Source organism: Rhopalosiphum padi, chromosome 1 (genome assembly GCF_020882245.1).
Source record: "Rhopalosiphum padi isolate XX-2018 chromosome 1, ASM2088224v1, whole genome shotgun sequence".
In the NCBI taxonomy this organism is placed as follows: Eukaryota; Metazoa; Arthropoda; class Insecta; order Hemiptera; family Aphididae; genus Rhopalosiphum; species Rhopalosiphum padi.
The window spans coordinates 12,774,131-12,786,268 of record NC_083597.1 but is presented as its reverse complement, the minus strand read 5'-3'; the positions used below and the strand labels follow the sequence as shown (position 1 = coordinate 12,786,268).

Here is a 12,138-nt window from a genome sequence, read left to right as displayed (position 1 = left end):
AAGCTTATAAGTGGATTATAACCAATTATATATATATATCCTGAATTGCTTTTTAAATTTTTATATTAATATATTATCTTTTATATAGCCTTTGTTGCTATTTCTTTACAATATATTTGAGAAGTAGTTTTTGTAGTTCCAAAACTGCAATAGAAGGTAAACTGTGTATAAGGTATAACAAAATTATGCCATAATATATAATAATAAAATTCAATATTTAAAGTGTGATTTTAATACATAAAAATACATCTCAAATGAAATACAGATGATTTTATTTCATATCATTAAATTAACAAATAATAAAACATTTTCAACATAGTGCAATACTTTATAGTTTATAATAAATAAAAATGTGATTAATTGTATATACTTAACGGCTTTATAACCAACATTTCCAACATATCTTAACTGAAACTACAACAAAATATTAACTACAAAATGGCAGTGACAGCCTCAAATATTAATATTTTAAGGCACATAGACAAAACATTACTGACTGTCTACTTAAACAAATATCTCCATCTTATTGGTTTTACGAACAATTTTAATTTGACCTGGTGCTATATCTGGTAATCCTAAATATTTGAATGCTATAGTTACAGTTTGGTCACCAAAACTGGCATCAAATCTATAAAATAATCATGAATTAAAGGTTTTGAGTTGTAATAATGTAATATGACTAAATAATTACCTAGTAGATATGTTTACATCTGGTGGACTACCAGACACATTTTGAATAACTAAAAACAGTTTGGTGACTATTTCTATGACGTGACTAGTTTGAAGAACAATATCTCCTTTTTTTTTATATGTACAATCTGAAGGACCAACCTCGGGTCCTTGGTGAAATAAACATCCACTTGGTGATGGTGACCATTCCCCACCCAAATCATCTTCTTCTTCGGCACATCTCACATATGCCTAATAAAATATTTTCACAAAAAAAAAATCATGAATTTAACTATTAAACTAGGCAGGAATTTATTTTTTTAATAAGTTAAACTAAATTTATTTAATTTGAAGACTTACTGATTTTATATGAAATACTGCTACATTATCTAAAAATGGTGATAATGATAATCTATAAATATCTGCAGCCGGTACTCTGTATTTCACTTGTAAAGTTCTATGGTCTAATATTAACATAGATTTTGTTGAAATCACAAGAAGAGTTGGTACAAACTAAACAAAATAAAATTATTATTCCTTAATACAATTTTAAGAAATCGACCACTAAATAACTACCTTGCCACTACTTCGTGTAATTTTGTTTACTATATCAGCAAACACTACATGATGATCATCACACTGCAAAGCAGTCTTTTTCCATTGAGTATGTTGCCTTAGACGGACATAATCACCAATAAATGGGTGTGCAACACTCTGGCTATAACTTGCTTTACGATTTTTAAATATGATGCTAGCGGTGACTTTTTCACGCATACGATTTCTCGATGTCTGATCTAATTTATCCCGATATTTATGACACTAAATCCAAATATAATTTTATAAACATATTTTATTCTTAAAACTAGTAAATCTACTAAATTATTTCTATTTATATATTTTACCTATGCATTGTTATGGTATTAATACATTCAAACTTCTAATTTAGTTATGTAAAATTAAGTTTTTAAATACACATAATTTTTAGTTGGAAATAGAAATGACTTTTTTGATTTAAAAAAAAAAAGAAACTATACATTTTTTTACAAAATATTTTTTTGACATCAAACTTTGTATCTCTTCCTACAAATGTATACTCTGGTATCTCACGAGTTATCATTCATACTCCATTAATTATTTTTTGGTTTATTAACAGTGAATACTAAGTTTACGTAATTGATGCCTATTGGCATTAGCTGATGATAAGTGCTATCAATGAGTACTACTTCTGTTAAACGATTCATGTACATAAAATACTCTTAATCAAATTTGCTTATTATTCCTACAGATAGTAAATATCTTAAAGAAAAAAATTTTAAAGTATTAAATAATAATCAAATTTTTTTTTTTTTTATTATCAGTCTGTAACTATTACACTGTGTCTAGATTGCTAAAAAAATTTAGCAATTAATTTAAATGGTAAAATAAACTATTTTATATTACCATCTCAAATTGTTTTCAAAATAATGTCTTATGACTTGTGTTATTTTGTTCCTTTCCACATCCTTGTCTCTCACTAAAATTATGATGAAAATCAAATGCTTCTTCATTTTATATTGGAAGCTAATTTAGACCCTTTATTTTCTTATTCATAAAAGATAATATTAATTTATATGATATTATTTATCACAACTAATAATAAGATTACTTGTTTATTATAAGGTACTGAAAAAAACTGTATGGCGTCACTGTCAAAAATAAAATTAAAATTTCAAGCAAAAAATAGACAAAGACAATGTTTAAAAGAATGTGATATCTATATTTGTTGTCTTAGTCTCACTTATACATTATAAATGTACACTTGGGCATGGATTTATTTATTTATTTATTTTTTTTTTTTTTTATTAAATTACTAATGATAGCATTTATTAGTATATAGTACTTTTAAATAATATAGTAAAAACTACCCAAGATTTTAAAAATCAAATTTAAAACTTACTCTCCATTTATGATGTAACGTCTCTAATAAATAATGTGTGTGCGCAAATCGAGGATTAGACAATGGTACCCAAGCTCTAGAAATAGGCGACTCAGTTTCTACACTTAAGCTTCTTGATAATCTCATCAAATATTGACGTTTCTGAAATATATTTATGAATTAATAAACATAATATACTAAACAATATAGTTTTAATAGAAAATAACACTTTAATAAAAATAAAAATGTATTACATAACAACTACCTTTGTATATAATTATATTTAAAATAACTGTTAATTTTTATTAAGAGGTTAATAAAAATATAATAATCATACAGATTTAAGTTATATTTTTTTTAAATATTATTTTGTTTTAATAAAATGTTAAAGACCATACAATTATGTATAAACCACTAATAAAATAATAAATAGATATAAATATAGACAATAGGTATACAATATTAAATTACTTTATCATATACTAAATCAAAATTACAATTACTTCAATATAAAAACAAATATCATATACTTTTAATTAAATTAATGTATAAAATAATATTTAAAATTATTTTTTACCTGCCAAGTTAAAATTGTTCTAGTAATACATTTGGCAGCTGTAACTGTATCAGTAATCCTATATCAAAACGGTATGATTAAAAACTTATATTGTTTTTGATAAATATAATAAACTATTACCTAAAATTTTGACATTTATTTGATAAGTTATGAGAATAATTATGTCTTCTATGCCTATGCCAAGCTTCTTGCACCAAAGCTGCAAGTTGGTTAAGACGTTCTGCTCTCAACTGTTCTAATTCCCATACAGACCTTGGTGAACGTACAAACACTTTGGATACACCATACACAAACTCTCCACTGGGTATTGGTAAGCACACAACTAACGCCCGTATAGAACGAGCCGTGTTTCCATACCGAGGTCTAGGCCAAGTTGCTGGACTAAGCATTTTATACCGTGCAAGAAATTCTTCAAATGTAAGACGATAGCAGAAACCCGATCTACGCAACCGAACAATTTCTACAAGACTAAAATTTAAAATAATAATATTAATACTCTAAATCTATAGTTTTTAAGTACAAATAATTATTAATTATTTATTTATTGATTACCTAAACCATCTAACTTGTTGTTGAACAAAAGAAGAGTCAAAAGAGTTTACTTGACAATGACGATTTGGTGATATGCATGTTACATAATGGCAACGACGGCCAGATAATGTTGCAGTAAACGCTTCAGCCCAAACACGTAATTGACTAGCTGGATTGGAAACTGTAAATGATGACATTCTATCTGGATTTCCTAAACAAAAATAATTATCAAACTTTAAAAATATGTTTAAATTAATAGAAATTGATATTAGATTTTATTTTATAAATAAATGTTCAAATTTCAAAATTGACCAACCATAGAAACTATAATATTACCTTCAGGAAACAAAGACTTCAATAATGGATGTGTACCATTATACATAGTAGAACATAACAATGGACTCAAACTGTTTTTATTTTTGTCAACAAAAGTGTTAATATTATATTTAACTGGACCCATAAAATGGTTTAACCTGGAAAAAATAATCAAATGTTACTCTAAAAAATATTAATTAAAAAAAATATTATTATGATCAAGGGTGTTTCCATAGGGTATACATATACGCCATATTTTCTCAAGATTTTTTTACAATATTATGGATATACTACATATTGTATTGTATTAAATGTATATATTTTGGTATTTGATGACAGTATACTCTCAAAAAAATAAATAAGAACACCTCTGATTATGATCATAATTTAAAAAATGTTGTTAATTTTAAAATAATTTTATTACTCATAAAATAAAATATATTATTATTATTATTATTTGTATTTAAAATTAAATTAATCAAAATAAAATAAAATTACACAAAATTATATATAAATTTAAAATGATAATAAATAAATAAAATGAACCATTTAAATATTACAGAAAATTAATTAATTTAGTTTTATTTAAATAATTTGATGAAATTCTCGACATTTAAAATAGTTATGTTTTTATAAATTAAAAGTTAATTTCAGCAGTATAAATATTATTATATTTCAAAAATTATATTTAAAGTACTTTTTTTTAAACAAAGGCTTTTATTTTAAATCTCAATAAATTAATTAATTTTTAAATGCAGTACATTTTTAGGAATAAAAAATTTAAATTACATTATTAATAAGCAAATTATTTTTCTTACATGAAACTTTCATTCAATGATATTTGCTCAACTGCAGAACTGATTTGCTCTTCAGAAGACGATGAGCTGTACTGCCGTTGCAATGCACAGATTCGTTTAAAAACTGTTATACTGTTACTATCCAATATTAAATCATCCATTATACTCAATAATCCTCCATATGTCTAAAAAATATAATTTAAAATAATTAAAACAATATGTTTAGTATTTATTTAGCAGATATTTTATCCACTAATTAAATCTTAAACACACCTTGAATATCAGTTCACAAACTGATGTATTATCATAAAATGGAATAAGACACCATTGTACTCTTTCTATTGCATATTCTTGTTGCTCATCTTTTAATGTAGCTGTTATTACTAAATTATGGATTTTATCATTGCAGGAATTCAACACAAAATTATCCCAATCCATCTGACTATCAGAATAGTCAAAACCAAAAGCATCTAAAAAGCCTAAATTTCGTCGTTTATATTTTGCTTCAGCTTTAACACTTTGATTGAGCCTTGCTATCAACCATGAAAATAACCTAGTGTACAATGACTGAGCAAGCAAATCCTTGATATAACGAGCTTCTTTCGCAGAAATTCCGGATGATAATACTGATGATGTAAGGACTTTTTTTAAAGCCTCACCATCAGTACCTAATAATTCACCTAACTCATATAACTCTGAAAATAAATTTTAAATAAATTAATAATACTTATAAATACTTTGAAAAAACTTATTTTCATTAAATAATATTTTAATAAAAACAATTTGACAGTGTTCTTTTAAATTATTGAATAATGTTTAATGTGTTTAAATAGATATTGATTATTGAAAACTGACTATTGTAAAATTAACTAATTATTTAAACTGAAAATAATTTATTTAATTTTTAATCCATACCATAATCATTTGTAATAATACACCCTTCAGTTCCATCAATATTATTAGTTGGTACCAAATTCAAATTTCCCAATTTTAATATACTGCTAATAATCTTAAAAATACTGGTTATTTCAGATTCACTAAGTCCCAATATTTCAAATCCATACTGTAAAATACATTTAAAATAGATATTAAATTATTATAAAAATACAAATTTAGAATTTATTTAATATTATACAAACATTCATTAGTAAACAAGTTACATTTTTAACTTAATACTTAATTACTTATTTTAAAAATAGATTAAAAATACATATGAATTATACATATTAGATTAGAACAAAACTAAAAGGAATATTTGAATATTTGAAAAAATATTAAATAAATAAAAAAATATTTACTTCTAATATATAGAATAAAAAGAATACTATATTTTCTAACACATCTAAACAAAACATGGAATAATACAAACACAAGTAAATGCTCTATATCTAATAAATAAAAATACCAACTACTATGACGGAAAAAATAATATATTTTTATAAAATATTAAATTATATTATTGAATACAATTACCCTTATTGATTGATATTCTGATTGAAAATTAACAACATCAATTTGTCTAATACGATTACTGCACTTTAAGTAAACATAGTTTTCTGAATTTCTGGTGAGTTTTAAGGATTCTAAAAATCAAAGATATTGAAGAAAATTAGTTAAAATGTAACAAAATGTAAAATACATTCATGTTCATGTACATTTTAAGAAATATAAAAATATTTAATCTTATACTTCAAATCATATATAAATTATTGGTTTTTCATTTTTGTTATAAAATACTTACGAACAGTATAATTAATTAATTACTTTAGTCAATTGTATATTAAATTGAATAGTTAAGTACTTAAAATATATCTGAAGTACCATATTTAAAAAATTTTATTTTAAGATTAAATTATACACAATTAGTATACATAAATAAATCAATTATTTTGCATCAATAAATGTTATACAAAATATTAAATAACAAAATTAAATTTATATTTTTTGTTTTAAATAAAATTCTAATATAAACTTACTCAATAAATGAATATCAGCACCATAAATTAGTTGATAAAATATATGGAAATTTCTATTCAATGCACTTTGCGACGTTACCCTCGACTATAAATGAATTAATATATTATAATAATGAATTACAAAATTATAGACTATATAAATATATAAAATCTTGTTATAAAAATTATAAGGATACCATACAAAACTGAGATACTTATAATTGTGTAACATAAATTACAATGTCACACTACACTAAAACTGACATTAAAAGTTAAATAGTAGGGATTTATCAATATAGTAAGATAATAGTTCTTAAAAGTGAAAAATTTAAAGTTAAAACTTAGCAGATGTAAATTTCAGATGTTTTAATTATAGCATTGATTATAAATACTAGTATTTATAATCAATGATTATAGGTACCAAAATTTTGGCCACAATGATAACAAGTATGTTCTATAACAGAGCAGTTATTATGACTTGTTGCAGCAACAAGCAGCTAGAACTATTTATAACTTAGAAACTGTACCTTAATAAGTAAAAATTCTTAAAATAAAAAAAAAAGTTAATTTATACATTGGTGCTGGGATGCTGGGATGCCACCACTGGACAACTTCCCCACTCAATTACTTCTCTCAAATATCTCATTTACTAACTATATACGGTATTAATTTGTACAGATTGTAAATGTTCTAATTTAAATTTTTTTTTTTAAATGGTTGATATTTGTAGCTTATATAATTAAGATAAAAATAATAAAAATAATTAAGAAGTAAGAATAAATACTAATTAACATTTTCAAAATGTATTACTGTTATATGATTAAATTTAATACTCAAATACCTATAAAGTGCAAAATAAAACTACAAATTATATAAATTTATTAATATTTAAGGAATGCTAACAAATTAATTTACTCATTTGTAATTTATCATCTTTTAAAACAACGGATAAAATTATACCTAGTAATTAATAACTCACTTTATCCAATAAATCTATTTGCAGCACAAATAAAAAAATTAAAATTAATTATTTTATTATTAAATTAACCAGAATTATACTTACATCCTGTAATTGTAGCACCCACAATATCCCCTTTAAAATTTAATTCTAGATCAACATGTTTTATCTGAAACATACAATTAAATATCAATCAAATTCTTTAAATTTTAATAAATTATACCTTAGATTTTTAAATTATAAAACACTTTTAATACTTACAAAACGAGAAGCATCACTATGAATATGTGTTTTGGCATTTCCAAATGCTAAAATAATAATCAATGTAATGAAAAGTTATTTACAAAAATATAGTAATCCGACTTACAATTTAATATGATGTTAGCATTCAACAAACGTTGATTGAGCAAATTATTGTTATTATTGGTCCCACATAAACAATGCAGCAACATTGAAACAGAATGGCTTTTACCTGAGCCAGAAATACCTTGTAGGACAATACATTGATCTTGAGCAGCATCTACCAACCATCGAAAAGCCCAACTAGCTATAGCATAACTAAAAACAAAAAAAAAATAATTAAAAAAATATCACTAGGTTATGTAATTATAGATATTAAACAGATATATTTCAAAGATCATTACAGATGTGGTGGTAAGTGGCCTGATCTTGGTGACATATATATTCGACATAAAGGTATAGAAACTTGATGTGCTTCTTTATATGGATTCACAGCAATAAGCATATTTCCCATGTATGTCTAAAAAATCAACATGATAAATTTATTTTTAAAAAACTTTTTTGGTTTTATAAAAAAATAAATAAATAATAGATAAATTAATGTAATATAAATAACAATAGAAAAATGTAAGTATTTAAATAATGCATTTTTGAGGTACTTACTATGAATTATCATTTTTTTTAAATTAACCTATACCTACCCTATATTAAATATCTACAATTTTAAGAAATAAAAAAAAAATTAAAGGTGAATTCTTGTTTATATATTTTTACAATTTCGAAATTGGATTAACTGCTTACTATATCATACATTGATGCTTGCTTAAAACGGTTATAACACCTTTTTTAAATATTAGTCATGATTAAACATCTTTATTTAAAATTTTAAAATTGAAAACAATATATATATAATTTTTTAATTAGTATTATTAAATAAATCATATTACTGGTCAACTTTTTATATTTGTTGTATACATTTCATAAGTAATTAAATCTAAACTATTTGTATGGTAGATTATAAATATACTAATCTATATTATAAGGGCAATTAATACATTAAATTTATGAAATACTGAATATAAGTAGAAAAATATCTTTGAAATTAAGGGAAAAAATATTTTTATTTTTCAAGCATATAAAATTACTTACATAATTAGTATTTGAGTCATATCTACAATTCAAATTTGAAATAAATGTTTCTTCTGTTAATGGTTCTAACAATACACTATCCCAGATTCCATCTTCATCATTGAGATCCATTAGAAAAATAGAGTCTTGTATCTATGAAATCCAAACTGAAACCTTTAACATCATAAAATACATTATAGGCATGAAATGTTACATTATGCCCGTGGCAGGCACTATCTGGTACCATATTGATTGTTCACATCTAATCCACTTATTATTATAACTTATAAGCACCTGTCAACTTTAATAGTTATCATTGAAAACAAAAATTTAATTGTTTTTATCTACCTAACATATTAATATATAACAATAAGTTATAAATCGCTTGGTGTTTTTATATACAAGAATTTTAAATTACAAGTCATCAAACTTTAATTACCAAAATATAAAATTAAGAGTTAACTGTTAATAATATTATACTTAAATGGCTTTTTAATTTTGATTACTAGCATTTTATAAACATATTTAATGAATAACTTTCTAATACATTAATATTTAATATAAAAAATATCAAAATTGTTTTTCGCATTAAATGTCTTTAAATAATAACTATATATTAGTTTAAGGAATTTTATTTTAAAGTTAGAATAAAACAATATCCAAAAAATATAATTTTATTGACAATGAACATGAACATGAAATGCATCATCCTAAACAAATACCCCACCAACTCCTTTACCTTGTAAAAAAATATTATTGTTTTAAAAGGTTTATCCAATCATGGAAAGTTGGCAATAACAATTTACCAACTATATAAATTATGTATCATCACTTCTCATATATTTTTAAAGATTTTACTTCACAAAACTATAATTTAAAAAAACAAAAATCCTTAATTTTAAATCCCCTAACACTAAGTAACAACCAATTATTTTTATTTCTAACAATTGCCTATTAATAATAAATAATAATACATATCTTAATATAAAAATAAATTAAATAAACCCCAAAGTAAATAATGATTAACAATTAACATTTAAATATTATTTATTAATTAAAAATTACCTATATACCAATATACTATTTAGTATAAAATTTTACAAGAACTAATTAAACTTAAACAACAATATTAAAATGTATTATACCCAATGACACATACTAAAGGGTTCTAAGGGTAGCAGATGCTACCCCTGAATTTTTTGGCTTGAAAATGTATGGTACTTTTGTGCAAAAACAATATTTAAATTGATACAACCACTGTAATTAATATATTTGCAAATAATAGCGACATATTAAAAAAATCATTATTGTACTAATTTCCATTAATTTATTATACAGCAGTATGTAACAGTGCACCAATGAACATGAATTTAATAACTAAGCTAAACAATAATCATAATTAAAAATAAAATAATAATACTTATTATTGCTTAAGTTTTATTTATAGTAAAACTTTTATATTTTATGTATTTAAATATTATTCTAAACTGAATACCTATATTTTGTTGAAATGTTCATTCAATATTTCAATATAACCAAAGTTTAAATAAAAAAATTGAATATAATTTGTAGTTTTAATTTTAATATGTTATAAATATTATAGTTATAATTATAAATAAGACTTAGTTAGACAATGTTAGTTAAGGGGGTGTGGTGGCGGGCCCCCAAGTAGTCTATTTTTGAAAGCAATTTTATGGGTGGGTGATACACTTTCCATTGAACATGCTACCTCTATTTATATTTGAGTGTGCACCACAAATAATACTTATAAACATTAGTTAGCTACAATACATTTTTAACATACTTAGATAACTAGTACTATAAAAATCAATAAAAAAAAAACTGAATATTTCAAACACCTAGTTACAGAAAGAGGATTAAAATATATTTTAATAGATATTCAATAAAACTAGATAAATTTCTAAGTAAAATACAGTACAAATAATAGGTAACTGTATAAGATAACTCAAGTTTCAAGTACCTGAAATTGTATTGAATGTAAAAAAAATAAGTGTTTAATGCAAGTTTAGTTATCATAAGTGTTAGTTTAAAAGTAATATTCACTAAAATAAGTGCATATTTATTTTATTATTAATGATAACTTAAGTACATCAAATATTTACTACTAACTAATAACTACTTACTATCACCTAATAAAAAAGATAACTTACTTTTAAGTCAACAAATTTAAATTTTCCCCAAATTGATAAACAAAATTGATAGATACTATAATATAATACTAAAAACAATAAATGTATAGAAACTAAAACGTTTTATAAAATTTAAATAGCCTAAATAGTAAATCTATTCGTTTTAAACAAAATTTTGAAGAAAAAAAACCAAGTATTGATAAAATTATCGGCTGGTACAGTGATAACTGATAAAATAGCAGTGCAAGTAAATCTATGAGAAATTAAAAAAATATATATACCTCAAATCTCAATTGTCACTATAATTATTATAATAATATATTAGAAGTATAAGACTCATTTAAATCTTGAATAATAAAATTGTGTTTAAACTTAAACATTTTTGTTAAGATGTTATATTATTGTAGTATAATGTTACGACTCTAATAATAATATTGTACGTGATTTTATTAATAATAAGCAATGGGTAGTCATAAAAAGTTGATTCATAATTGTATTAAATTCATATTGTTTTTTTATTAACTATTAATTATTATTAAGTATCCTAATTGTTATTATACATTGCCTACTAACTATTTACTATTTCCTTACAATTTATGTCATGTTACATATTATTATAGTTATGATGTCACTATGGTTACCTATAGTGATTGGATTATACACTCGGAGCGTAGGTATATATGTATAAAAGAGAAAGCTTAGAATTAAATCTTAATAATAATATATTGATTTTCTTTCCTGGGCTTCTGCTCCCCCGATTTCGTCTACCATTACCGTCGTTACGCATTCGGGAGGTCGCAGAGTAACTGTAACTAATTCAAAAAATAAATAAATATTTAAGCAAAGTCGCAAATCGAATAAGTTATTAGTTATTGGCAATAACTTATTGCCATAATATACCTA

General features: G+C 23.1%; 1 protein-coding gene across 1 annotated transcript; it reads right to left on the bottom strand.

Moving 5' to 3' along the window:
- Positions 1 to 209: 209 nt before the first annotated feature.
- Positions 210 to 11,416, bottom strand: LOC132916918 (unconventional myosin-Ia). Its single transcript, XM_060977372.1, has 21 exons — positions 11,257 to 11,416; positions 9,107 to 9,259; positions 8,362 to 8,477; positions 8,085 to 8,275; positions 7,979 to 8,025; positions 7,823 to 7,886; positions 7,739 to 7,752; positions 6,781 to 6,865; positions 6,278 to 6,387; positions 5,720 to 5,867; positions 5,078 to 5,499; positions 4,826 to 4,989; positions 4,029 to 4,165; positions 3,714 to 3,903; positions 3,282 to 3,629; positions 3,162 to 3,219; positions 2,606 to 2,746; positions 1,246 to 1,488; positions 1,030 to 1,182; positions 692 to 921; positions 210 to 628 (listed from the first exon to the last, which is right to left on the bottom strand). The coding sequence occupies exons 2-21, from the start codon at positions 9,215 to 9,217 to the stop codon at positions 505 to 507; spliced, it is 3,096 nt and encodes a 1,031-aa protein (XP_060833355.1). The 5' UTR covers positions 9,218 to 9,259; positions 11,257 to 11,416; the 3' UTR covers positions 210 to 504.
- Between the last annotated feature and the right edge of the window lie 722 nt (positions 11,417 to 12,138).

What these genes read in the sequence shown, in the direction of transcription:
- LOC132916918 (XM_060977372.1), bottom strand. Translation starts at nt 9,217, where the DNA reads ATGGATCTCAATGATGAAGATGGAATCTGGGATAGTGTATTGTTAGAA. An exon ending in CAACAAGTTAGATGGTTTAG is followed by an intron (nt 3,630 to 3,713) that starts GTAATCAATAAA and finishes TTTAAATTTTAG; the next exon opens with TCTTGTAGAAATTGTTCGGT. An exon ending in AATAAATGTCAAAATTTTAG is followed by an intron (nt 3,220 to 3,281) that starts GTAATAGTTTAT and finishes GTTTTGATATAG; the next exon opens with GATTACTGATACAGTTACAG.